The sequence below is a fragment of the Scyliorhinus torazame genome, chromosome 2 (assembly GCF_047496885.1).
Source record: "Scyliorhinus torazame isolate Kashiwa2021f chromosome 2, sScyTor2.1, whole genome shotgun sequence".
In the NCBI taxonomy this organism is placed as follows: Eukaryota; Metazoa; Chordata; class Chondrichthyes; order Carcharhiniformes; family Scyliorhinidae; genus Scyliorhinus; species Scyliorhinus torazame.
Window position 1 is genome coordinate 373,015,652 of NC_092708.1, and position 26,805 is coordinate 373,042,456.

The window sequence follows — 26,805 nt, forward strand, 5'->3', positions numbered from 1 at the left end:
TGGAGATGTTTCCTCTGCATGTGGAGGGTTGTTTGGATAGTAGAAGATGAGGATTGACTCGTGGGAATAGGAAGATGGAAGAATATTTTGGAGTTTTGTGTGGCGATCCTTTGGGGAATAGTGAGTATTTATGTAGAAGCTTCTCCCTCGAGGTGCTCCAGGTGGGGTTGCTGAAAGGAACAGGCCTCATCATAGAATTTTCATAGAATTTACAGTGCAGAAGGAGGCCATTCGGCCCATCGAGTCTGCACCGGCTCTTGGAAAGAGCACACTACCCAAGGTCAACACCTCCACCCTATCCCCATAACCCAGTAACCCCACACAACACTAAGGGCAATTTTGGACACTAAGGGCAATTTTATCATGGCCAATCCACCTAATCTGCACATCTTTGGACTGTGGGAGGAAACCGGAGCACCCGGAGGAAACCCACACACACACTGGGAGGATGTGCAGACTCCACACAGTGACCCAAGCTGGAATCGAACCTGGGACCCTGGAGCTGTGACGCAATTGTGCTATCCACAATGCTACCGTGCTGCCCCTGGCAGTATAGCTATTCCCATACCTTGCTTTCTTACATTTTTAAAATGAACTCTGGCATAATTCCAGTTGAGCTGGATTGATATTTTGAAACAAGAATACATCACTGCTAAATGGTAAGATATCTAGCAAATTGCTAATGTTCAGAAACTAAACTGTTTCAGCTAATGTATCTGAGAGTAACAGAAATGCAAAGGGTCAGTTTCCGATGAATGATTCCAGCATTGATCTCAGTTGAGTGCAGTCATACAATTGAAGGAATACAGTCCACAGGTGATCGAAGCCTGATAAGTCTTAGCCTGTGAATTTACAGCAAAGTTCCTCTTGCCCCGCTGTTACTAATTTAAAAAATAGATGTCTATATTCGCATTTTTCACTTCATACAATAGACAGTAACACGGAAGAGTAAAAACAGTTATATTCATAAACTAATAAAGGCATAAAATAACCCCTCACAAAACCTACCCCCCCCCCCCCCCCAAAATAACAACAAACGGTGACCAATTCCTTGAAATAGACAATAAAAGGCTGTCATCTCCTGATAGAAGCCCTCGATTGCTCCCCTCATGGTGTATTTGACTTTCCTGAGGTATAGGAACTCCGCCAGGTCTCCCAGCCACAACGAGGCATGGGTGGAGATGACGATCTCCACCCCAGCAGTACTCACCTCTGGGCAATCAGCAAGGTGAAGGCCAGGACATCGGCTCCTGTGCCAGTCTGCAGCTCCGGCGAGTCTGACACCCCAAATATGGCCACCAAAGGACTGGGCTCCAACTCAATCTTCCGAATTGCCGACATGGTGCTGAAGAAGAAGACCCAAAAACCCACGAGATTGGGCAAGACCAGAACATTTGCACGTGGTTAGCTGGACCTCTTGAATGGAGTTTGCACCTGTCCTTCACCCCTGTAAAGAAATAACTCATTCTGGACTTGGTCAAATGCACCCTAAAAACTACCTTAAGTTGGATCAAACTGAGCCTGGCGCACATGGACATGGAGTTCACCCTGCGAAGGGCCTCACTCTACACCTCGTCATCTAACATGGGCCTAATTCCTCCTCCCACCTAACCATAACCCCCTTCCACTGACAATGAATCTTCTGACACAATCTGTCCAAAAATACCGGAAGTGCTCCCCTCTTCCTCCGACCCCGCAAGCGAACGAACCCTCTCCCTTAGAGATGTTAACGGTTCCATGGAGAATGTTGGGAAATTCCGTTTCGCAAAGTTGCAAACTTGAAGATCTCGACCTGAGAGCCCAAACTTTTCTGTTAATTCTTCTAGACTGGCAAACTGCCACCCTCTCCAGCCCCTTCCCTTCCCACCCCCCGAATGTGGCATCTAATCATGCAGGCTCAAACAGATGGTTAGCACAGGTTGGAGCAGCTTCAACACTGACCCCAATTTGAAACGTTGTCAAAATTGTCTCCACATCTTCAAAGTGGAAACAACCACTGGATTTGAACAAATACTTTGTTGGATTTGGATTTTTGTTTGTTGTCACGTGAACCAAGGTACAGTGAAAAGTATTATTCTACGAGCAGCTCAACAGATCATTAAGTACATGAAAAGAAAAGAAATAACAGAGCAACACAAGATAAACAATATAACGACATAAACACCGGCATTGAGTGAAGCATACAGGGGTGTAGTGTTAATGAGGTCAGTCCATAAGAGGGTTGTTTAGGAGTCTGGTAACAGCGGGGAAGAAGCTGTTTTTGAGTCTGTTCGTGCGTGTTCTCAGACTTCTGTACCTCCTGCCCGATGGAAGAAGTTGGAAGAGTGAGTAAGCCGTGTGGGAGAGGTCTTTGATAATGCTGCCCGCTTGCCCCAGGCAGCGGGAGGTGTAGTTGGAGTCAATGGATGGGAGGCAGGTTCGTATGGTGGACTGGGCTGTGTTCACAACTGTCTGTAGTTTCTTGCGGTCTTGGGCCGAGCAGTTGCCATACCAGGCTGAGATGCAGCTTTCTATGGTGCATCTGTCAAAGTTGGTGAGGGGTAATGTGGATATGCCGCATTTCCTTCGTTTCCTGAGGAAGTATAGGCGCTGTTGTGCTTTCTTGATGGTGGCGTCGATGTGGGTGGACTAGGACAGATTTTTGGAGATGTGTACCCCTAGGAATTTGAAGCTGCTAACCATCTCTACCTCGGCCCCATTGATGCTTACAGGGGTGCGTACAGTACTTTGCTTCCTGAAGTTAATGACCAGCTCTTTAGTTTTGCTGGCATTGAGGGATAGATTGTTGTTCCTGCACCACTCCACTAGGTTCTCAATCTCCCTCCTGTATTGTGACTCGTCGTTATTCGCGATTCTGCCCACTACGGTCGTATCGTCAGCAAACTTGTAGATGGAACCAAATTGTGCCACGGAGCCGTGTGTGTACAGGGAGTATAGTAGGGGGCGAAGTACGCAGCCTTGCGGGGCCCCGGTATTGAGGACTATTGTGGAGGAGGTGTTGTTGTTTATTCTTACCGATTGTGGTCTGTGGGTCAGAAAGTCGAGGATCCGGTTGCAGAGTGAGGAGCCAAGACCTAGGTTTTGGAGCTTTAATATGAGCTTGACTGGGATTATGGTGTTGAAGGCGGAGCTGTAGTCAATATGTAGGAGTCCTTGTTGTCGAGATGCTCTAGGAATGAGTGTAGGGCCAGGCAGATGGCGTCTGCTGTGGACCGGATGCGGTGGTATGTGAATTGCAGTGGATCAGGGCATTCTGGGAGTATGGAGGTGATGCACTTCATGACCAACCTCTCGAAGCACTTAATTATGACTGAAGTCAGGGCCACCGGGCGGAAGTCATTGAGGCACGTTGCCTGGTTCTTCTTTGGCACCGATATGGTGATGGTGGGGACCTCGGAGCGGAGTAGGGACAGGTTAAAGATGTCCGCGAACACTGCCAGCTGGTCCGCGCAGGCTCTTGAGTGCACGACCAGAGATCCCGTTCAGGCCCGTCGCCTTCCGAGGGTTTACTTTCAGGAAGGCCGATCTGACTTTGGGAGCTGTGATGGTGGGTATGGGCTGCTGGGGCACTCTACAGCGGATCGTTGTTTCCTGCTCAAACCGAGCATAGAATGCATTGAGTTCATCGGGGAGACGTGCGCTGCTGCTGGAGATACTGCTCAGCTTCGTTTTGTAGCCCGTTATGTTGTTTAGGCCTTGCCAAAACCGGCGAGAGTCTGTAACGCTATCTGTGACCCTAACTTTGTCTGATATTCTCTCTTGGCATCTCAGATGGCTTTGCGGTGAGAACGGAAGCGAGGCCGTCACGAATGCTCACGAACTAGACCTCCCAACATGACCTTGATTCTATCTGTACCCACGCAGCTCCCGGATCACTGCACCAACCCATTACCTTCTCTGCATTAGTTGTCCAATAATAACATGTCAGGTTCGGCAATGCCAGGCCCCTGATAGTCTGTCCCTTTGAAAGACTGCTCTACGAAGCCTCACACTTTCCTGCCCATATAAAGGATGAGATCAACTTCTTGACCCTCCCAAAAAAAGATTTGGTAAGGAAAATTGGCAGACATGGGAATAAAAAAAAAAATTGTGGCACAATGTTCATCTTGATCAACTGGACCTCAGACATAGGAGCAGAATTAGGCATTCGGCCCATCGAGTCTACTCTGCCATTCAATCATGGCTGATATTATTCTCATCCCCATTCTCCTGCCTTCTCTCCATAACTCCTGATCCCCTTATTAGTCAAGAACATGTCTATCTCTATCTTAAAGACACTCGGTGATGTGGAATCCGCAGCCTTCTGCGGCAGAGTTCCGCAGATTCACCACCCTCTGGCTGAAGAAATTCTTCCTCCTCTCCGTTTTGAACGATCATCCCTTCAGCCTGAGACTGTGCCCTCAGGTTCTAGTTTTTCCCACAATTGGACCCTGCCCACCGAGAACCGGTTAAGATGATCCCATTTTTGCAGGTCGGCCTTGATTCAACCTACCTGACAGGTATAAATTTCAGTTTCTGAAGTCGGGCCTAATCCTGAGCCACTTGGACTCTCAGATATCTAAAGCTGGAACCAGCCTTGTGAAATGTTAGCACTCCTAGGTTGGCTCCCTCCCCAGGGGGTTCACTGAAAAATACACTTTTCCAAGTTTAGTTTCTATCCTGAGAAGGAGCCAAAGCACCTCCGTAGTTCCATTATATCACCCATGATGGGGACCAGGTGTGTCACCTAAAATAAAAGGTCATCAACAGACAGCAACACCCTATGCTCCACTCTTCCCTAATTATACCTCACCACTTACCCTCTGTCCTGAAAGCGATGGCCAACGGTTCTATCGCAAATGCAAATAAGCGGGGAGAAACCATAGGGCACCTCTCTCGTTCCCATACTTGATTGAAAGTAACCCATAGCTCGTGGTATTGGTGTGCTCTTACTAATTTTTAGTTGCTCTCCTGTAATATGAAGATTGCTTTTGCAGCTCGGTATCTGGACATAGGATAGTATGATCCGGGGCTGGAAGTATAAAGTCCTTTATTATAGATACTGGGGTCTCTGATCTTTCATATGACGTTCTCCCATCTTCTGGAAGGCACACGGATGAACGCTACAGTGAGACAGGGCTACTGGTTAACCAATGACTGGCTCATTTTACATGAAATGTATAATTGAGCAGAATACAGGCTTAAAAAAAATAATAAATTAGAGTACCCAATTCATTTTTTCCAATTAAGGGACAAGTTAGCGTGGCCAATCCACCTATCCTGCACATCTTTGGGTTGTGGGAGTGAAACCCACGCAGACACGGGGAGATTGTGCAAACTCCACACGGACAGTGACCCAGAGCCGGGATCGAACCTGGGACCTCAGCACCGTGAGGCAGCAATGCTAACCACTGCGCCACCGTGCTGTCCTGCGAATACAGGTTTGAGTGATATTCCAAATTGTCCCCTGTAATGCCAAAAAGAATAAATTATGCTCACCTTTTCCCTGACGTGGCCCAGTCTTCACATCACAGGCTAGTATCGCTGAACTGACTGGCTCTCACTTCGGAAGAAAAAGTTCCCCCACCCCCTCCTGTCCCTGCATTCTCTGTTTCAATTTTGCATCTCGCAAATGAATGATTTTTCAGCTTGAGATGAAACCAAAGAGCAAAATTGTGTTCTTCCCAACCACCACCGCCAACACCTCCCCAAACCCACTGTCTGTGTAAATTGCCTCACAAAGTTATTAAGCCAGCTACAGTTTTGGATCAGGAAGCTTTGGCTGGGCCTCCTGCTGTGCTCAGTGAGTGACACCCATCCCTGACATTCTGTGTAAACCTTTCTGGAATGTGCTAATAACCTCTATATTATAGCCATGATGTGGAAATGCCGGCGTTGGACTGGGGTGAGCACAGTAAGAAGTCTTACAACACCAGGTTAAAGTCCAACAGGTTTGTTTCAAACACTGGCTTTCGGAGCACTGCTACTTCCTCGGGTGAATGAAGAAGTATGTTCCAGAAACATATATATAGACAAATTCAAAGATGCAAGACAATGCTTAGAATGTGAGCATTTGCAGTTAATTAAGTGTTTACAGATCCAGAGATAGGGGTAACCCCTGGTTAAAGAGATGTGAATTGTCTCAAGCCAGGACAGTTGGTAGGATTTCGCAAGCCCAGGCCAGATGGTGGGGGATGAATATAATGCAACATGAATCCCAGGTCACGGTTGAGGCTGCACTCGTGTGCGGAACTTGGCTATAAGTTTCTGCTCGGCGATTCTGCGTTGTCACGCGTCCTGAAGGCCGCCTTGGAGAACGCTTACCGGAGATCAGAGGCTGAATGCCCTTGACTGCTGAAGTGTTCCCCGACTGGAAGGGAACATTCCTGCCTGGTGATTGTCGCACGATGTCCGTTCTTTCGTTGTCGCAGCGTCTGCATGGTCTTGCCAATGTACCACGCTTCGGGACATCCTTTCCTGCAGCGTATGAGGTAGACAACGTTGGCCGAGTCCCACGAGTATGTACCACGTACCTGGTGGGTGGTGGTCTCACGTGTAATGGTGGTATCCATGTCGATGATCTGGCACGTCTTGCAGAGATTGCCATGGCAGGGCTGTGTGATGTCGTGGTCACTGTTCTGAAGGCTGTGTAGTTTGCTGCAAACAATGGTTTGTTTGAGGTTGCGCGGTTGTTTGAAGGCAAGTAGTGGGGGTGTGGGGATGACCTTGGCAAGATGTTCATCTTCATCGATGACGTGTTGAAGGCTGTGAAGAAGATGTCGTAGTTTCTCCGCTCTGGGAAAGTATTGGACAACGAAGGGTACTCTGTCGGTTGTGTCCCGTGTTTGTCTTCTGAGGATGTCGGTGCGTTTTTTTGCTGTGGCGCTTTGGAACCGTCGATCGATGAATCGAGCGCCATATCCCGTTCGTACGAGGGCATCTTTCAGCGTCTGTAGATGTCTGGTACGCTCCTCCTCGTCTGAGCAGATCCTGTGTATTTGGAGGGCTTGTCCTTAGGGGATGGCTTCTTTAATGTGTTTAGGATGGAAGCTGGAGAAGTGGAGCATCGTGAGGTTATCTGTGGGCTTGCGGTAAAGCGAAGTGCTGAGGTGACCGTCCTTGATGGAGATGTGTGTCCAAGAATACAACTGATTTCGGAGAGTAGTTACGTAAACACTTAATTAACTGCAAATGCTCGCATTCTAAGCATTATCTTGCATCTTTGAATTTGTCTATATATATGTTTCTGGAACATACCTCTTCATTCACCTGAGGAAGGAGCAGTGCTCCGAAAGCTAGTGTTTGAAACAAACCTGTTGGACTTAACCTGGTGTTGTAAGACTTCTTACTCTATATTATATGTGAGAAACTTCCTTTACTGATGGATCTAATCTGCATCCTGAGCAATGTATATGTTCTGGGAGTTAATCAATCCATTGTGTGCCCAAGTGTAATTTATGAGCATAATATGAATTTCTAATCCCTTTTTAGGCAAAATTCTTTAAATTGAAATTACCATGTGTTTGAAATGTACAATATAAGCAGTGTTGTGCGATGCAGGCAGCTATTTTGGTGGTAGCTGTTCTGATCTGGAGAGCCATGTCCAATTAAGTGGAAGTATCTTGATAATTCGATTTGTCCACATCTTAGTCTTGAGTGCACAGGGCAACAATTGTGATTGTGCAAGATGAGACATGTGTAGTCTTAGTGTCAAAGTCAATTTTGAATAGCTGTTAATAATTGTGCGACTATTGCTGATACTGTGATAACAAAGAATGACTGATGTATATATGCAAACGTGGAGAGTACACGGGTGATGTAAACCCCATGCGACTAGACTTTATAATAACTAATATAAGTAGTAATGACTGAAACTCACCTGTTCAATGTGAGAGTGATTCTTGTAATTCTGACAAGGGTTGTTTGAACATTTGCAAGCAAATGTGACATTTTCTGAAATATTTGGTTAAGTTTTCAGTGAAAAGTAGAAATTCTGTGTAAAATTTTAGATAATTAATCCCAATACTCAATATTCAATTTTCAACCCACTAAATTGCCTTGCCTGCAATTTATTGACCGTTTATACTATAATGTAATGGGTTGTACGTGAAGTGTTTTCAGGCATTTCTGAAAGGCATAATGTGCTGTGGGACGGCATGGCGGTGCAGTGGTTAGCACTGGTGCCACAGGTCTCTGAAAACCAGGGTCCGATCCTGGCCCCAGGTCACTGTGGAGTTTGCACATTCTCCCCATGCCTGCGTGGGTCTCACCCCCACAACCCAAAGATGTACAAGGTAGATTGGCCATGCTAAATTGCGTCTTCATACTGCACCTACAATCACTTTTTGGATTTAAAAAAATATATTTAGAGTACCCAATTATTATTTTTTTCCAATTAAGGGGCACTTTAACGTGGCCAATGCGCTTAACCTGCACATCTTTGGGTTGTGGAGGTGAGACCCGCGCAAACACGGGGAGAATGTGCAAACTCCACATGGACACACTTTGTAGATCTGAGGAATCATAATTTAGAAGCTACTCTGTGTTTGTAATATTTTCATTCCCAGTTTGAAAACAAATCTCTTGTGTGTTTCCTGTGTGATTTTCTTACTGGTGCAGTTATAATGTTAGCACTGGTTTTAAACCAATACCTTTTGCTGTTTAGCATTTCACACCTTTTGTTCTCTCTGGGGACTGCCATTAGCACTCTTGCCCCTTGGTTTCTGTGGCTATTAGCACCCCGTTTCCCTGGGTTTCTGTGGCTATGACTCATTTTTCATTCTCACTCTACAGTGTAAATATTTCCCACTTTCTTACATCTTTGACAAAGGGTCATCTGGACTCAACGTTGGTTCTTTTCTCTCCCAACAGATGCTGCCTGACGTGCTGAGATTTTCCAGCATTTTTCTCTTTACCTTCTGAGAACAATGTGGGGCAGGCAGACTCAAAATTTATCGTTATATCCCCATGTTTCTCTGCTCTCTGTGGCTTGGTAGTGTAACTATAATAACCTGAAGTTGAAATAATATTAATATGCAAGGATTGTCCCGCTCAGAATTTCTGGAATCCCTCCTTCTGTGCTGGGTTCCATAGAATCCCTAATGTAGCAGATGGTCATTTACCCATCGCATCTGCACTGACCTGCCGAAAGAGCAGCTCTGCCCACTCCCCTACCCTATCTCCCTAACCCCACATAACCTACATATGTTTGGACACGAGACAATTTTAGCAGGGCCAATCCTGCACATTTTGGGACTGTGGGAGGAAACTGGAGCACCCGGAGAGAACCTACGCAGACGCTGGGAGAACGTGCAAACTCCCAAGCAGATAGTGACTCAAGGCTGGAATTGAACCCGTGTCCCGGGTGCTGTGAGGCAGCAGTGCTAACCACTGCCACCGTAATCATAAAACGTCAGGATGGCCTCTAATTGCTTCAGGCTAACTTTAGAAGTAGGAAGGGAAATTGTATAAATCTCAATCTGCAATATAGATCACCCTGCAATGGAGCTAATATCGAAGGGAAGCTCTGCAGACAATTCAGCATGATGTATAAAATCAACAGTAGAATAATTTTTCAATTCTCCTGAACACCTCATGTTTGACCTTTGAGAAATAATCTTCACAGGCACGAGCTTCTTTTATATTAATTCATGGAATGTGGCCTTTGTTGTCCATCCTTAACTGCCTTTGAGAAGCCAATGGATGAGCCACCTTTTTGAACTGATGCAGTTCATGTGCTTTGTTACAGCCACTCAGCTGTTGGGGAGCGAGTTCCAGGATTTTGACCCAGTGATGATGAAGCTATGACGACATAGTTCCAAGTCAGGATGGTATACAGCTTTATAGAGAACCTGCAGTTAGTGGTATTCGCATGCAACTCCTGCCCTTGATCTTCAAGGTGGTAGTTTACTGGTACCCCTGCAAACACTCAGCTGCAGTGAGTTTCCAAGCTTGCCCCGAGCTGCCAGCAGCACACAGAAGCCGGTAGCTTCCTCGGAGTGGAATGAAAACAATAACATTCTGGATGTTTTCCCACCCTCAGTGATATTTTGTTCACCGTTTATGGCCAGATCCCTCTGTCAAGTTGTTTACTTTAAGAAAACACCGCTTTAGATTGATGTGAAATATTTCTGACATCGTATATTCTATTGCATTGTTGGTCTAACAATAAGCTACGTGAAATTTAATGCCCATAGCTGTGCTATGCTTGAATTTCAGATGCTGCGAGTGAATTACATGTATCGAATTCCAGACTGAAGGATGTTGAAACATCTTACTCAGCACAAAAATCAGAGGTTGGTATGTGAATACTTTATGCTACAGGCACTTCAGTAATAAAACGTTACGATATGCTACTTTGGCTACCATTTAGAATAAACACTCAATTTTCCCTGTGCGTTAAAATATTTGCATTTGGTGCTTTGGATTCAGATTTTGTATGTTAGATCCTGATTGAAATGCATTTAGACTCTTATTTCAGGTTGTCAGTACTTACATGTGCACAGTCTTAATATTTTAAAGCTGTTGATAGTGTCAGTTGCAAGTGTTACACTGGAGTACATTTTGAAATTCTTGCAACCTTGGCATGATTCGTTCTAAGGTACAGACTGCAAAATTAAAATTACTCCTAAATGGTGAACTGAAAACTGAAAACTAACTTTCCTCAAAGTCGCTCAGTAAGCTACATGCAACTACCCAAAGAACCTTTGCAGCATAGAAAGAGACCACTTGGCCCATCGTTCCTGTGCTAGTACTTCAAAAGAACAGTGGTGCTTAATCCCACACTCCTGCCTTTTTCCCATAACCCTGCAAGCTCTTCCTCCTCGAGTACCTGTCAAATCCCTGTAAAAAAAGATTTTATGGAATAGCTTCCACCACCACTAGAGGTTACAAGATTAACTTGAATAAGTAGGACTTCGTACATGATGATCATGCAGTTTTTGCTTGAAATATTATAGGAACAAACTGATACTGGAAACTCTCTGGAGGCAACATTCACAGCTCTGTCTATAGTTTCTGCAGACAGCATCTTCTGTTTACTATTTTGGCTTGTCCCCACTGTTCTTGTATGACTTTTGTCCCAGTGTAACATGCCACTTACTGCAGGTTATTTATGCTTATTTCATTTTCATCTACATTTAAGGATGTAAGATAGAGCTATTACTATTTGGATACGTATGCTTGTTGGTCTTGTGATGTCTGTTAAAAGTTAGATTTCCTTTATTTACAATTCATGCTCACCATAAAATAGATTTTAAATTAGCAGACTCTTATCTTGTTAATCTACAGACTCGCGTCCTTGTGTGTATCAATGGGATGTGAATTAGCCTTTTGCTATGGCGTGGTGCAGTAGAGATGAGATCATGTGGGCTGCCCGCTCTGGAGATCTCCAGTATCACCAATGCCAGTCTTCAGCCAATTTGATTCACTCCAGGTGATACTTACAAATGGCTGAAGGCACTGGATACTGCAAAGGCTACAGGCCCTGACAATATTCCGGCAATAGTACCAAAGACTTGTGTTTCAGAACTTGCCGTGTCCCTAAACAAACCATTCCAGTACAGCTACAATGTTAGCATTTCCTGAGCAATGTGGAAAATTGCCCAGGTATGTCCTGTACACTCAGCCAATTACCACCCCATCAGTCAACACACGATCATCAGTAAAGGGATGGAAGGGGCCATTAATAATGCTATCAAGCAGCTTAACAGTAACCTGACGCTCACTGACCCACAGTTTGGATTCTGCCAGGGCCATTGCTAACCTCATTATAATCTTGGTTCAAACATGGACAAAAGAACTGATCTCCAGAGGTGAAGTGAGAGTGACTGCCCTTGACATCAATGGTGCATTTGATCGAGTGGCCCCAGAAAAATTGGAGTCAATGGGAATCAGGGGGGAAAGCTCTCCACTGATTAAGAGTCCTGCATATTCCAAAGGAAGATGGCTGTGCTTGTTGGGGGTCTGACACCTCCGCTTCAGGACGTCACTCCAGGGGAGTTGGCCGAACCATCTTCAGCTGCTTCATCGATGACCTTCCATCATAATACGAAGTCTTACAACACCAGGTTAAAGTCCAACAGGTTTGTTTCGATGTCACTAGCTTTCGGAGCGCTGCTCCTTCCTCAGGTGAATGAAGAGGTATGTTCCAGAAACGCATATATAGACAAATTGAAAGATGCCAAACAATGCTTGGAATGTGACCATTACCAGGTGATTAAATCTTTACAGATTTAATCTGGGGTTACCCCATCTCTGGATCGAGAAAGATTTAATCACCTGCTAATGGTCGCATTCCAAGCATTGTTTGGCATCTTTGAATCTGTCTGTATATATGTTTCTGGAACATACCTCTTCATTCACCTGAGGAAGGAGCAGCGCTCCGAAAGGTAGTGACATCGAAACAAACCTGTTGGACTTTAACCTGGTGTTGTAAGACTTCGTACTGTGCTCACCCCAGTCCAACGCCGGCATCTCCACATCATGGCTTCCATCATAAGGCAGAGGTTTGCTGATGATTCCCCAGGTTCGCTGATGTTCAGCATCATTCACAAATCCTCAGTTTGTGAAGCAGTCCATGTCGAACTGTAGCAAAATCTGGACAATATCCATGTTTTGGGCTGACAAGTAACGTTGCGCCAAACCAGTGTCAGACGATGACCATCTCCAACAAGAGAGGTTCTAACCATCGTCCTCTGACATTCAGTGGCAATACCATCTCCAAATCCCTCATTATCAACATGGGGGTTACCATTGACCACAGACTCAACTTGATTAACCATATAAATACTGTGGCTTCAACAGGAGGTCAGAGGCTAGGAATCCTGTGTTGAGTAACTCAGGAAAGAAGCTTTTGTATTCATAGAGGGGACGTGGCTTCATAATAATGGCCAGCACGGTAGCACAGTGGTTAGCATTATTGCTTCACAGCGACAGGGTCCCAGGTTCCATTCCCACTTGGGTCACTGTCTGTGCGGAGTCTGCACGTTCTCCCAGTGTCTGCGTGGGTTTCCTCCGGACGCTCTGGTTTCCTCCCACATGTCCCGAAAGACGTGCTTGTTAGGTGACTCCTGACTCCCCAAATCCTGTCCATAACTTACAAGGCACAAGTCAGGTATATGATGGAATACTCTCCCATTGCTTGGATGGGTGCAGCTCCAACAACACTCAAGAAGCTTGACAACATCCAGAAAAAAGCAGCCCACTTGATTGGCATCCTATCCACAAACATTCACTCTCTCCGCCACCGACGCACAGTAGCGTCAGTTTGTACCATCTACAAGGTGCACTGCAGGAACTCACCAAGGACACTTAAGCAGCACCTTCCAAACCCACAACCACTACCACCTAGAAGGACAAGGGCAACGGATGCATGGGGACATCATGACCTACAAGTTTCCTTCCAAGCCATTCACCATCCTAACGAGGAAATATTTTACCATTCCTTCACTGTTGCGGGATCAAAATTCTAGAACTCCCTAGCAGGATTGTGCTTGTCCCTACACCCCATGGAGTGCAGCGGAGCTGCCACTTTCTCTAAGACAACTAGGGATGTACAATAAATATTGGCCTAGCCAGTGAACTTCATTTCAGTGTTAATGTAAACCTACCTGTGACACTAATAAAGATTATTATTAGTAGTAATAATAATCTTTATTATTGTCACAAGTAGGCTTGCATTAACAACGCACTGAAGTTACTGTGAAAATCCCTGAGTTGCCACACTCTGGTGTCTGTTCAGGTACACTGAGGGAGAATTCAGAATGTCCAATTCACCTAACAAGCACGTCTTTCGGGACATGTGGGAGGAAACCAGAGCGCCCGGAGGAAACCCACGCAGACACTGGGAGAACGTGCAGACTCCGCACAGACAGTGACCCAAGTGGGAATGGAACCTGGGACCCTGTCGCTGTGAAGCAATAATGCTAACCACTGTGCTACCGTGCTGGCCATTATTATGAAGCCACGTCCCCTGTATGAATACAAAAGCTTCTTTCCCCAATATATTAAAGAAAAAAAATTGAAGTACCCAATTAATTTTTTTTCCAAACATGGGATAATTTAGCGTGACCAATCCATCTACCCTGCACATCTTTTTTGGTTGTGGGTTGAGACCTACGCAGACACGGGGAGAATGTGCAAACTCCACACAGACAATGACCCGGGGTTGGGATGTAACCCGGGTCCTCACCGTGAGGCTGCAGTGCTAACCACTGTGCCACTGGTGCCAGCCCTTTCCCCGTTTTTTGTTTCAAAAGTTAGAAAACATCACATGATTGGAACAGTTTATTTTATTCACCAGTATGTTAAATACAAAGAAGGAGCAAGATACCGCAAAACAGAACTAACATTAGAATCCACAACTTATACCAACTATATCAAAACAGGACCAATCTGTAGAATTTGACTCCAAAAATTTTGGAACTGAGTTTCCCATGAAACATCACACACCAACAGTTGACGCCCCTGGACTCCTTTTGCCACCTCAAAATGGAAATGGTCAAACCGGAGAATTTCAAAGACTTTAAGGTCATTTTTCTGCTACCGTACCGTTGTAACTTGAAGTAGAGACAGGATTAATTGAAGAACAAATGGAATCTTTAATGTAACATTGGAGTGAAGAATAATAAGATTCCCTGCATTGGACAGGTCATCACATGCAATTTAACTGCTCAAAGATGACATTAGTACACACAGTTCTGGAATTTATTCTGACCATGTGGAATGTGAATGCATTATTAGAGTCAAATATAGTAGCATGTTCAAGTGTAGCTTCTAACAGCCTACAGTGAAACAAAGATGCAGGATTGAGCTCTGTGAATAGGAGGGAAGAAAAGGAAGGGTAAGAAATGCTACATTTCCAGGCTGTGGTTTGAGCATTCAGACGAGATCTACTTGAGTAGAGCACCTTTTCCCAGCCCTTTTTTCTCTAAGGTGATTGCTGCTTATTCCTTTGAGCTATCATAAACGCTCTGTAATTGGTCCATGAAACAAATGGAATGGTAGAACTTGTACATGTCATCTTAATAGAAGCTAATGAAGGAATTTAAATCTACGTTCTCCAAATCTCTTAATGATTACTTTGGTGAAGAAAGCTGGGGATTAAAAGTTCCTTTACATATCTGCATGTGCTCCTTCATGTGAAGCATGTTAAAGTAGATTCATTTTTCCAATTTCAGTACGAACGGTTGAGGAAACTTTACTCTGACCTAGAAGAGAAAGAGACAGCAGCAGAGCTCCAGATAAAGCACCTATCTTCAGAATACAGAAGTCAGCTACAGCAGAAAGATGTAGGTCAAAGGCTTTATGCATTTCTGTTCCTTACAGTGGGACCTCTTATTCCAAGATCAAGTGAATTGCTAAGTGCATTGTTAGAAAAAGGCTACTGTAGCAGATTTAATTTTCTTTCATTTCTTCTGTGCTGTTATTTTCCCCTTATCCAAAGACTTTGAAGTTTTTGTTTAATGGGAGAAACGTTTCTCTGTGGATACTTGTCTGTCTTCACTCTTCACTACTTGCCAAAGTGATCATCTTTCATGGGTGAACATAGACAAAGGAGTGTTGGCAGGCTACTTGATGACAAGAGGCTGAATGCTTTTGCCAGAGCCTATCTCGCCCAGTGACTGGCTATTAGGTCTGCTGGCTAATAATTATAATCTTTATTGTCACAAGTAAGCTTACATTAACACTGCAGTTAAGTTACTGTGAAAAGCCCTCGTCGCCACATTCCGGCTCCTGTTCGGGTACACGGAGGGAGAATTCAGAATGTCCAAATTACCTAACAGCACGTCCTTTGGGACTTGTGGGAGGAAACCGGAGGAAACCCATGCAGACACGGGGAGAACGTGCAGACTCCACACAAGCTGGGAATCGAACCTGGAACCCTGGAGCTGTGAAACAACAGTGCTAGCCACTATGCTACTGTGCCACCCATTGGTCTGGGAGCCCCACCATTAAGCTGAAATAAGACCAGTTGTATTTACCTCAGTTACCTTAGCAAAAATTGCAGGTCAGAGCTGGGACTTTTCAGTTACTTTCTGATGTGATGTTGTTAGTTAATCAATGTAATTGCTTTTGAGTTCTTACATGTGGATTTTTTTCCTCCCCTGGAATAATATCAAACTCCAAATTCAAACACACCTTTAGTTTCCTTTTCTCTTCTTCGCCCACTGATGGCTCAGCCAGTCTGATATGGATAAAGAAACTGAGAATCATTTCATATTGTGTGTGAATTGCTATTTCTAAACTAAAAAGGTTTCCCCCCAGCTTTTCATTTCAGAATCCTAGATCTGTTTCCCATAAACAAATGGCTTTATTCGCATTTAAAAAAAATAAAAATTGTACATTTTAAATTGTACTTTTAATTCATTTAAAAAAAATGCATCCTGTTATCGGGATCTGAATTGCTGAAGTGGATTGCATTAGAGGCATGTGGTGAAATCCTCAAAAGAAAGGGTAACGGATAGTAAATGTTGGGTTAAAACCCCATGTGGTGTGTGTTCAGAGGATGAGCACACTTAATCAGGAAATTAGACTATTCATAATTTACTGTATTTGAATAACCGATTTGACACAGTCACTAGATTTTAATTACCAAAATCATTTGTTTATGCACCAGCTCCTGGCCTGTTTAAAAGCTCAATGTGATCACTGCAGTATAATAGAACCTGAACTAACCAGAATTTAACATTCTTTTTGTTGCCCCGAGAAGGAGTTTTGTAAGCACTGCTTTGTGATAATGCTCCTGCGTGGCAAGCATCAAGTGTTTCAGGAAGTTAGTAAGATTCTTATTTCATTTCTTCACCAGTTTGTATTTCTGTGCAGCTACCGTGGACAGAATGAAAGTGGGCCTTTTCAGATTTAAAAATTCTTGTTACGCCTTTTAGTCCAAGCTTGAAGTAAGAATGATATTGCAACACGTAGCCAACTCAACTGTTGATGGTACCTGATTAGGCTTAATGAGGAGACATAACAAATCGAATCTGATAGTAGACTGCAGGTTTGCACTTCAGGCTATCTGTCAATTTTGCCTGTCCTATCATTTGGACAAGCCAAGCAGAGACCAAGCACTGCCTTATCAGCTGGGAAGACGGGTCATCCTGACTGTTATAATCCTTTAGGGCTGGTTCAGGATGGTACTGACAGGATTTTTGTCCCTCCTCTTGGTTGCAGTGGAGAGTGAGATATACGGGGATGTGGCACGAGGTTTTTATTATTTTTTATTATTTTTTGTAAATTTAGAGTACCCAATTCTTTTTTTCCAATTAAGGGGCAATTTAGCGTGGCCAATTCACCTACCCTGCACATCTTTTTGGGTTGTGGGGGTGAGACCCATGCAGACACCGGGAGAATGTGTCTGCAGACTGATCTCTTCACACATCTTCACCCGATGCCTGTGTCTATGTATTTTATTTTATTTTTTTAGAACATACAGTGCAGAAGGAGGCCATTCGGCCCATCGGCCCATCGAGTCTGCACCGACCCACTTACGCCCTCACTTCCACCTTATCCCCGTAACCCAGTAACCCTTCCTAACCTTTTTTGGTCACTAAGGGCAATTTATCCTGGCCAATTCACCTAACCCGCACGTCTTTGGACTGTGGGAGGAAACCGGAGCACCCGGAGGAAACCCACGCAGACACTGGGAGAACGTGCAGACTCCGCACAGACAGTGACCCAGCAGGGAATCGAACCTGGGACCCTGGCGCTGTGAAGCCACAGTGCTATCCACTTGTACTACCGTGCTGCCCATTGTGCAGTTTGTGTAGTTTGTTTGCCCTATTATGTGTTTTCTTTTCATGTACGGAATGATTTGTTTGAGCTGCATGCAGAATAATACTTTTCACTGTACCTCGGTACACGTGACAATAAACCAATCCAATGTTCAAACTCCACATGAACAGTGACCCGGGGCCGGGATCGAATCGGGGCAGGAGGTTACAGTCAGATCAGCCCAGTGTCTTATTGAATGGCATAGCAGGCCCAAAGGGTTGAGTGGCCTACTTCTGCCCTGAGTTCATAGAGAACACACAGTGCAGAACTTGTGCTGCCCACGGTATAAAAGGTATATGACACATACCTTTTTAAAAACTGGGAAGTGCCACTTTCAAAAACACCAAAGCTTGTTGGTAAATGTATGGAAATGTCAGAAAGAAATCATTAGTCCATTGTAATAGTCTAAAAATTAAATTCTCTCCACCTTGTTGGAGAGCTACAGAAGGTCAAAACTGGCAATGAGGAGTGAGAACCAAGTCACCCCTCTGGCAAATTCAACAATTTGGTAGCCAGGGCAGGTAGCTCTTCCTCGAGCATGCTGCTGAGTTAATCTGCTTCATCAGCAATAGGAGATGCTTCCTTGTTACTGAGTGCTGGTACTTTTAAAAATTGATTACCGATTATCTGCAAGCTGCAATTTGGGTAGCACAGCGGTCAGCACTGCTGTCTCACAGCATCGGAGACCCAGGTTCAATTCCGACCTTGAGTGACTGTCTGTGTGGACTCTCCATGTCTGCGTGTGATTCCACTGGGTGCTCGGGTTTCCTCCCACAGTGGAGGGATGTGGAGGTTAGGTGGGATTATGGGGATAGGGTCGGGCGTGGGCCTCGGTAGGGTACTCTTTCAGAGGGTTAGTGCAGACTCGATGGGCCAAATGGCCTCTTTCTGCACTGTAGGATCTCTATGACTTCTAACAGGCGGTTGTGACTGGAGAAATAGAGTGAAGTTGCCATGAGAGTAGATTCCATAATTTCAATTGGTTAAATTCCAGAAAGACTCTGCCTACTTGGAAGCAGGCAAGGCAGGTATCCCGAATAGTTAGATTTGGAAAGTCTTAAACATGCTTGCATTGTGGGGCCCATTTACTCACATTGTTTAGCAGTGTACCTTGCCAACTGACACAGGTGGGATTCTTACATGAGCATGTCATTCCCTCCAGTTCTCCTCCAAGTATGACATTGCAACAGGATGCGTTCAGTAGGAGAAGTACTTATTCCCTTTGTTGAAATTAACCAGTGCAAGTTGAGAACCAAAGAAACCTGCTTTGTAAACATCTCATACTAGAAATAAAGTGTAATTTATTAATTCCCATGTCAGTAGATAGCTATTGTTATAGAGTCATAGAGGTTTACAGCATGAAAATAGGCCCTTCGGCCCAACTTATCCGTGCCATTTGACCCATTCTCCATTCTCTATCAGACTTGGTAATTCAGTTCAGGTTTTAGTTAAGATAGTCTTAGTAGTTTGGGGTCTGCAAAGTGGGTGCTGTTGCCAGTGAAGGGGAAATGCTTGGGATTTCTCTTGTTCACAGTGATCACTTTGGAACACTTCTGTTTTGTGAATGTTACTTTTCACTTGCAGTTTTAGCTCGCTCAGAATATAATTTTAATTCAGCTCAGTGGATGTGGCTGGCTGTCTTATTCATTATTTGTCCTTTTTAAGGTTACGATAAGCCATTTGAAAGCCAGGCACAATTCCTTACAGGATCAAGTCCAGAAGCTCCAATCTGCTGCACAGCCATCACAAGTTGGCGTTGCCTCGAGCACAACTTCCACAACGTTCCTGCCCGTGGACATGTCTCGCCCGACCACGTTTCACGGAGATACGATGGATTTTGGTGATGTCATCTGGTCACAGCAAGAGATCAATCGGCTTTCCAAAGAAGTCTCCAGGTTGGAAGCTGATGTTTCCCATTGGAAAGCGCTAGCACAGGTCAGTGAATGCCATCCAGCATAAGATGGAGCAATTAGATAATTGTTGTTGTGGTATTATGGGATTTCCCATGCTGCTTCATTAATCTGTATGGTCAGTACAAATGAATGCCAGTGCTCAACCAGCTTTGAGTTCTGAATGATTTGTGTAATCTGTAGCCTCTCATGGGGGCATTGACAATAAGTGCTATACCACCCTGACCAACCAGGATGGGTACATTATGCCCCTACACAACAGAACATAGAAAAATACAGCACAGAAGAGGCCCATCGGCCCACGATGTTGTGCCGAACCTTTGTCCTAGATTAATCATAGATTATCATTGAATTTACAGTGCAGAAGGAGGCCATTCGGCCCATTGAGTCTGCACCGGCTCTTGGAAAGAGCACCCTACCCATAGTCAACACCTCCACCCAACACTTAAGGGCAATTTTGGACACTAAGGGCAATTTATCATGGCCAATCCACCTAACCTGCACATCTTTGGACTGTGGGAGGAAACCGGAGCACCCGGAGGAAACCCACGCAGACACGGGGAGGATGTGCAGACTCCACACAGACAGTGACCCAAGCCGGAATCGAACCTGGGACCCTGGAGCTGTGAAGCAATTGTGCTATCCACAATGCTACCGTTCTGCCCTTAAGAACAAATAAATCTACACTATATCGTTTTACCGTAATCTATGTACCTATCCAATAGCTGCTTGAAGGTCTCTAATGTTTCCGACTCGACTACTTCCACAGGCAGTGCATTCCATGCCCCCACTACTCCTGGCTATCTTGTATCCCTCCAACGCCCTGTCTGACCCTTGTTTCCTCAGCCTTACATGAGTCTCCTTTTTCCTCTTAACAAGACATTCAACCTCTCTTGTCAACCATGGTTCCCTCACTCGACCATCTCTTCTCTGCCTGACAGGGACATGCATATCAAGGACACGTAGTACCTGTTCCTTGAACAAGTTCCACATTTCACTTGTGTCCTTCCCTGACAGCCTATGTTCCCAACTTATGCACTTCAATTCTTGTCTGACAACATTGTATTTACCCTTCCCCCAATTGTAAACCTTGCCCTGTTGCACGCACCTATCCCTCTCCATTACTAAAGTGAAAGTCACAGAATTGTGGTCGCTATCTCCAAAATGCTCCCCCACTAACAAATCTATCACTTGCCCTGGTTCATCACCAAGTACCAAATCCAATATGGCCTCCCCTCTGGTCAGACAATCTACATACTGTGTTAGAAAAGCTTCCTGGACACACTGCACAAACACCACCCCATCCAAACTATTTGATCTAAAGAGTTTCCACTCAATGTTTGGGAAGTTAAAGTCACCCATGACTACTACCCTGTGACTTCTGCACCTTTCCAAAATCTGTTTCCCAATCTGTTCCTCCACATCTCTGCTACTATTGGGGGGCCTATAGAAAACTCCTAACAAGGTGACTGCTCCTTTCCTATTTCTGACTTCAACCCATACTGCCTCAGTAGGCTGATACTCCTCGAACTGCCTTTCTGCAGCTGTTATACTATCTCGAATTAACAATGCCACCCCCCCACCTCTTTTGCCACCCTCCCTAATCTTATTGAAACAGCTATAACCAGGGACTTCCAACAACCATTTCTGCCCCTCTTCTATCCAAGTTTCCGTGATGGCCACCACATCGTAGATCCATGCCTTAAGTTCACCCACCTTATTCCTGATGCTTCTTGCGTTGAAGTATACACACTAGACAACAGAGTTGGATATAATTTTAATCCAAACATGCGACTTAATATTAAATTGATACAAAGGAAGAAAAAGATTTGGAGGCAGATTCTAGAAGTAACGGCAAACATTAAAAAAAATTATTTTGTGGGCAAGGCTGGCATTTGATGCCTATCTCTAATTGCCCTTGAACTGAGTAGCTTCCTTGGCCTTTACAGAGGGTGGTTAAGAGTCAACCAGATAGCTATGGAGTCACAGACCAGACCAGGTAAGGATGGCAGATTTCCTTCCATAAAGGACATTTGTGAACCAATGTGAATTTTCTTTGGATGAATTTAGAGTACCCAATTATTTTTCCAATTAAGGGGCAATTCAGCGAGGTCAATCCACCTACCCCGCACATCTTTGGGTTGTGGGGGTGAGACCCACGCAGACACGGGAAGAATGTGCAAACTCTACACGGACAGTGACCCGGAGCCAGGATCCTTAGCTCCATGAGGCAGCAGTGCTAGCCAGCTGCCCCACCATGCCGCCCTGTGAACCAGGCAATTAATGATAGTTTCATTTAAAAAAAAAAATTACATTAAAGTTTTCAAACACAATTTTCCCCCCTTACAAATCAACAAAAACGGTAACATGATAACTGATAGATAACATGGTTTAAATAAAATAGTGAACTAACAACATAACACGAAATAGTGCTCCCCCCGTCCCTTCACCCCCTCTAGAACAAAAACAATTTGCCCCCCCCCCCCCCCCCCCCCCCCCCGCCGCCGGGCTGCTGCTGGCTATCTATTTTCCCCCTAACGTTCTGCTAGATAGTCGACGAACGGTTGCCATCGCCTGGAGAACCACTGAGCCGATCCTCTCAGCGCAAACTTCATCCGCTCCAGTTTTATGAACCCTGCCATGTCGTTTATCCAGGCCTCCATGCTGGGGGGTTTCGCTTCTTTCCACATGAGTAAAATCCTTCGCCGGGCTACTAGGGACACAAAGGCCACAATATCGGCCTCTTTCGCCTCCTGCACTCCAGGCTCATCCGCTACCCCAAATATAGCTAACCCTCAGCTTGGCTTGACCCGGACCTTCACCACCTTCGAGATCACTCCCGCCACTCGCCTCCAGTGCCGGTCACGACCAAAACATATGTGTGTGGTTCGCCGGGCTTCCCCCGCACCTCCCGCACTTGTCCTCCACTCCGAAGAACCTGCTCAACCTCTCTCCCGTTGTGTGTGCTCTATGTAGCACCTTAAATTGGACCAGGCTAAGCCTGGCACACTAGGAAGAGGAATTTACCCTACTTAGGGCATCAGCCCACAAACCCTCCTCAATCTCCTCCCCGAGCTCTTCTTCCCATTTTCCTTTCAGTTCTTCTACCAGCTCCTCCCCCTCTTCTCTCATCTCCCAGTATATTTCGGACACTTTGCCCTCCCCGACCCACCCCCCCCCCCGAAAGCACTCTATCCTGGACCCCCTGTGTCGGGAGCAGCGGAAATTCCCTCACCTGTTGTCTCGTGAACACCCTCACCTGCATAAACCTAATGATATTCCCCGGAGGCAGCTCATTCTTTTCCTCTAGCGCTCCCAAGCTCGCAAACGTCCCATCTATAAATATGTCTCCCACTCTCCTAATTCCTGCCCGGTGCCAGCTCTGGAACCCTCCGTCCAACCTCCCTGGGGCAAATCTATGGTTGTTCCTGATCGGGGACCACACCGAGGCTCCCAGCACATGGAGGCTATGTCGCCTCCATTGTCCCCAGATACTTAATGTTGCCGCCACCACTGGGTTTGTGGTAAACATTTTTGGGGAGAGTGGTAGTGGCGCAGTCACCAGCGCTTTTAAGCTCGTTCCTTTACAGGATGCCATCTCCAGCCTTTTCCACGCTGCCCCCTCTTCCTCTATCATCCACTTACGGATCATCGCCACATTGGCGGCCCAGTAATAGTCGCCCAAATTCGGCAACGCCAGTCCCCCTCTGTCCCTGCTACGTTGCAGGAACCCCCTCCTTACCCTCGGGGCCTTCCCTGCCCACACGAAGCTCATGATGCTCCTATCTATTTTCTTGAAAAAGGCCTTAGTGATCAATATAGGGAGACATTGAAACACAAATAGGAACCTCGGGAGGACCATCATGTTAATCGCCGCCACTCTGCCCGCCAGTGACAGCGGCTGCATATCCCACCTTTTGAAATCCTCTTCCATTTGCTCCACCAGCCGAGTCAGATTGAGTCTGTGTAAGGTTCCCCAGCTCGTGGCTATCTGAATCCCTAGGTATCGGAAGTTTCTTTCCACTCTCCTTAGCGGCAGGCCATCTATCCCTCTACTCTGGTCCCCAGGGTGTATCACAAAAAGCTCACTCTTTCCCATGTTAAGCCTATATCCCGAGAAATCTCCAAACTCCCTCAATATCTGCATAACCTCTGTCATCCCCCCCACTGGATCTGCCACATACAGCAGTAGGTCATCTGCGTAGAGTGACACTCGGTGTTCCTCTCCCCCTCTAACCACCCCTCTCCATTTCCTGGAGTCTCTCAGCGCTATGGCCAGTGGTTCAATTGCCAGCGCGAACAGTAATGGGGACAGAGGGCATCCCTCTCTTGTTCCCCTATGTAGTCGAAAATACTCCGATCTTTGCCGATTTGTGACTACACTTGCCATTGGGGCCCCATAGAGGAGTTTAACCCAGCTGACAAACCGCTCCCCGAACCCGAACCTCCTCAGCACCTCCCATAGATACTCCCACTCTACCCTATCAAATGCCTTCTCTGCATCCATCGCTGCCACTATCTCTGCCTCCCCCTCTGATGGGGGCATCATTATCACCCCCAATAGCCGTCGCACGTTGACATTCAATTGTCTCCCCTTTACGAACCCTGTCTGATCTTCGTGCACCACCCCGGGACACAATCCTCTATCCTCCATTGCCAGCACTTTTGCCAACAACTTGGCGTCCACATTCAGAAGCGAGATAGGCCTATAAGACCCGCATTGCAGCGGATCTTTATCTCGCTTCAGGATTAGTGATATCGTCGCCTCCGACATTGTCGGGGGTAGAATCCCCCCTTCTCTGGCCTCGTTAAAGGTTCTTACCAGCAGCGGGGCCAACAAGTCCGCGTATTTCCTGTAAAATTCCACCGGGAACCCGTCAGGTCCCGGGGCCTTCCCTGCCTGCATGTTCCCCAGCCCTTTGGTCACCTCGTCCACCCAATTGGCGCCACCAGGCCTGCCACCTCCTGCTCCTCCACCCTCAGGAACCTTAGTTGGTCCAGAAACTGCTGCATCCCCTCTTTTCCCTCCCGGGGGTTGGGACCTATATAACCTCTCATAAAAGGTCTTAAACACCTCATTCACCTTCCCTGCTCTCCGCACTGTAGTTCCCATTTCATCTTTAACTCCCCCTATTTCCCTCGCCGCTGTCCTCTTACGAAGCTGGTGGGCCAACAGCCGACTCGCCTTTTCCCCATATTAATTTCTCATACCCTGTGCCTTCCTCCACTGTGCCTCTGCCTTCCCTGTGGTCAGCAGGTCAAACTCCGTCTGGAGTCTTCGCCTCTCCCTAGAGAGTCCTTCGTCCGGGGCCTCCGCATATCTTTTATCCACACTCAAGATCTCCCCCAGTAAACTTTCCCTCTCTTTGGCCTCTGTTTTCCCCTTGTGAGCCCTGTTGGAGATCAACTCTCCCCTGACCACCGCCTTCAGCGCTTCCCATACTACCCCCACTCGGACCTCCCCATCATCATTGGCCTCCAGGTACCTTTCGATTCATCCCCGCACCCTTCCGCAGACTCCCTCATCCGCCAATAATCCCACATCCAGTCGCCAGAGTGGGCTCTGTTCCCTCTCCTCTCCTAGTTCCAGATCCACCCAATGTGGGGCATGGTCTGAAACAGCTATGGCCGAGTACTCCGTTCCTTCCACCCTCGAAATCAGTGACCTTCCCAGAACGAAGAAATCTATCCGGGAGTATACCTTGTGTACATGGGAGAAAAAGGAGAACTCTTTGGCCAGCGGCCTGGCAAATCTCCACGGATCCACTCCCCCCATTTGGTCCATAAACCCCCTAAGCACCTTGGCCGCTGCCGGCCTTCTTCCGGTCCTGGATCTAGATCTATCTAACCCTGGGTCTAGCACGGTGTTGAAGTCCCGTCCCCCCCCATTACCAGGTTTCCTACCTCCAGGTCCGGGATATGTCCCAGCATCCGCTTCATAAATCCCGCATCATCCCATTTCGGGGCATATATGTTGACCAGCACGACCTCCATTCCCTGCAGTCTGCCACTCACCATCACATCTGCCACCGCTGTCCGCTACAATGTTCCTAGCCTCGAACGGCACCCGTTTCCTCACCAATATGGCCACCCCTCTATTCTTTGCGTCCAGCCCTGAGTGGAACACCTGTCCCACCCATCCTTTCCTTAACCTAACCTGGTCCGCCACCTTCAGATGCGTCTCTTGAAGCATGGCCACGTCTGTCTTCAGTCCTTTTAAGTGCGCGAACACTCTCACATTTAGGCCTCTCACGTGATCAGCCGGACTGGGGGCTGCCCGCCCCCCTCCCCTGTCGACTAGCCATCACCCTCTCTGGGCCAGTCCCACGTCCCGGTCCCGCGCACCCACCCGTCCCCCAGGCGGCGCATTCCCGCCTCGACCACCTTTTCTCTTACCAGCTCTCTTTCGATCTCAACAGCAGCAACCCAGTTGTCTCCCCCCCCCCCCCCCCGCTAGATCCCCATCTAGCATGGTTACTCCCCCCATATTGCTTCCGAAAGTCAGCTGACTTCAACTGACCCCGGCTTCTCCCGCTCTCTCCTTGACCACCCCCCCCCCCCCCCCCCCCCCCCCCCGTGTGAGGAACTCCCATCCGCCTTGCGCCTATCTTCCCGCCATCATCTCTCTGGCGTGGGAAAAGAAAAAGAAGTCCCGCGCTTTCTAGGACCATCCCGCCCCCCCATGGCGCAGCTCCCCCTACAGCCCCGTTCCCATTCCCCATCCCCCGCCTGTGTCTCTTTTTCCCCCCCCCACCGGTGCCCACATTTCTCAGTGTCCCCCCCCTCCCCAATTTACACCTCTATACATCAGCATTGTCGTTTCCCCTCCAACATCAGTCCCTCAGTTCTGGTCCAGGTTCTCTTTTTGAATGAAGGTCCATGCTTCTTCCGACGTTTCAAAATAGTAATGTCTATCTTGGTGCGTGACCCATAATCGCGCCAGCTGCAACATCCCGAACTTTACTTTCTTATGCAGCACCTCCTTGGCTCGATTGAAACTCGCCCTCCTTCTCGCCACCTCCGCACTCCAGTCCTGATACACTCGTATCACCGCATTCTCCCATCTGCTACTTCGTACCTTCTTGGCCCAGCTCAAAACAACCTCTGTCGTTGAAGCGGTGAAATCGCACGACCATCGCCCTAG

At 46.6% G+C, this 26,805-nt stretch overlaps 1 protein-coding gene across 2 annotated transcripts in view; it reads left to right on the plus strand.

Moving 5' to 3' along the window:
* The window catches only part of trip11 (thyroid hormone receptor interactor 11), a 135,357-nt gene that overhangs the window by 11,368 nt on the left and 97,184 nt on the right, over positions 1-26,805 (plus strand). Inside the window, exons 2-4 of one of the 2 annotated variants that reach the window (XM_072493094.1) lie at positions 10,198-10,274; positions 15,159-15,269; positions 19,417-19,686. In XM_072493094.1, the coding sequence (XP_072349195.1) occupies positions 10,198-10,274; positions 15,159-15,269; positions 19,417-19,686 (458 nt within the window). The remainder of the gene's footprint in view (positions 1-10,197; positions 10,275-15,158; positions 15,270-19,416; positions 19,687-26,805) is intronic. The other variant, XM_072493102.1, reaches the window with a different exon arrangement.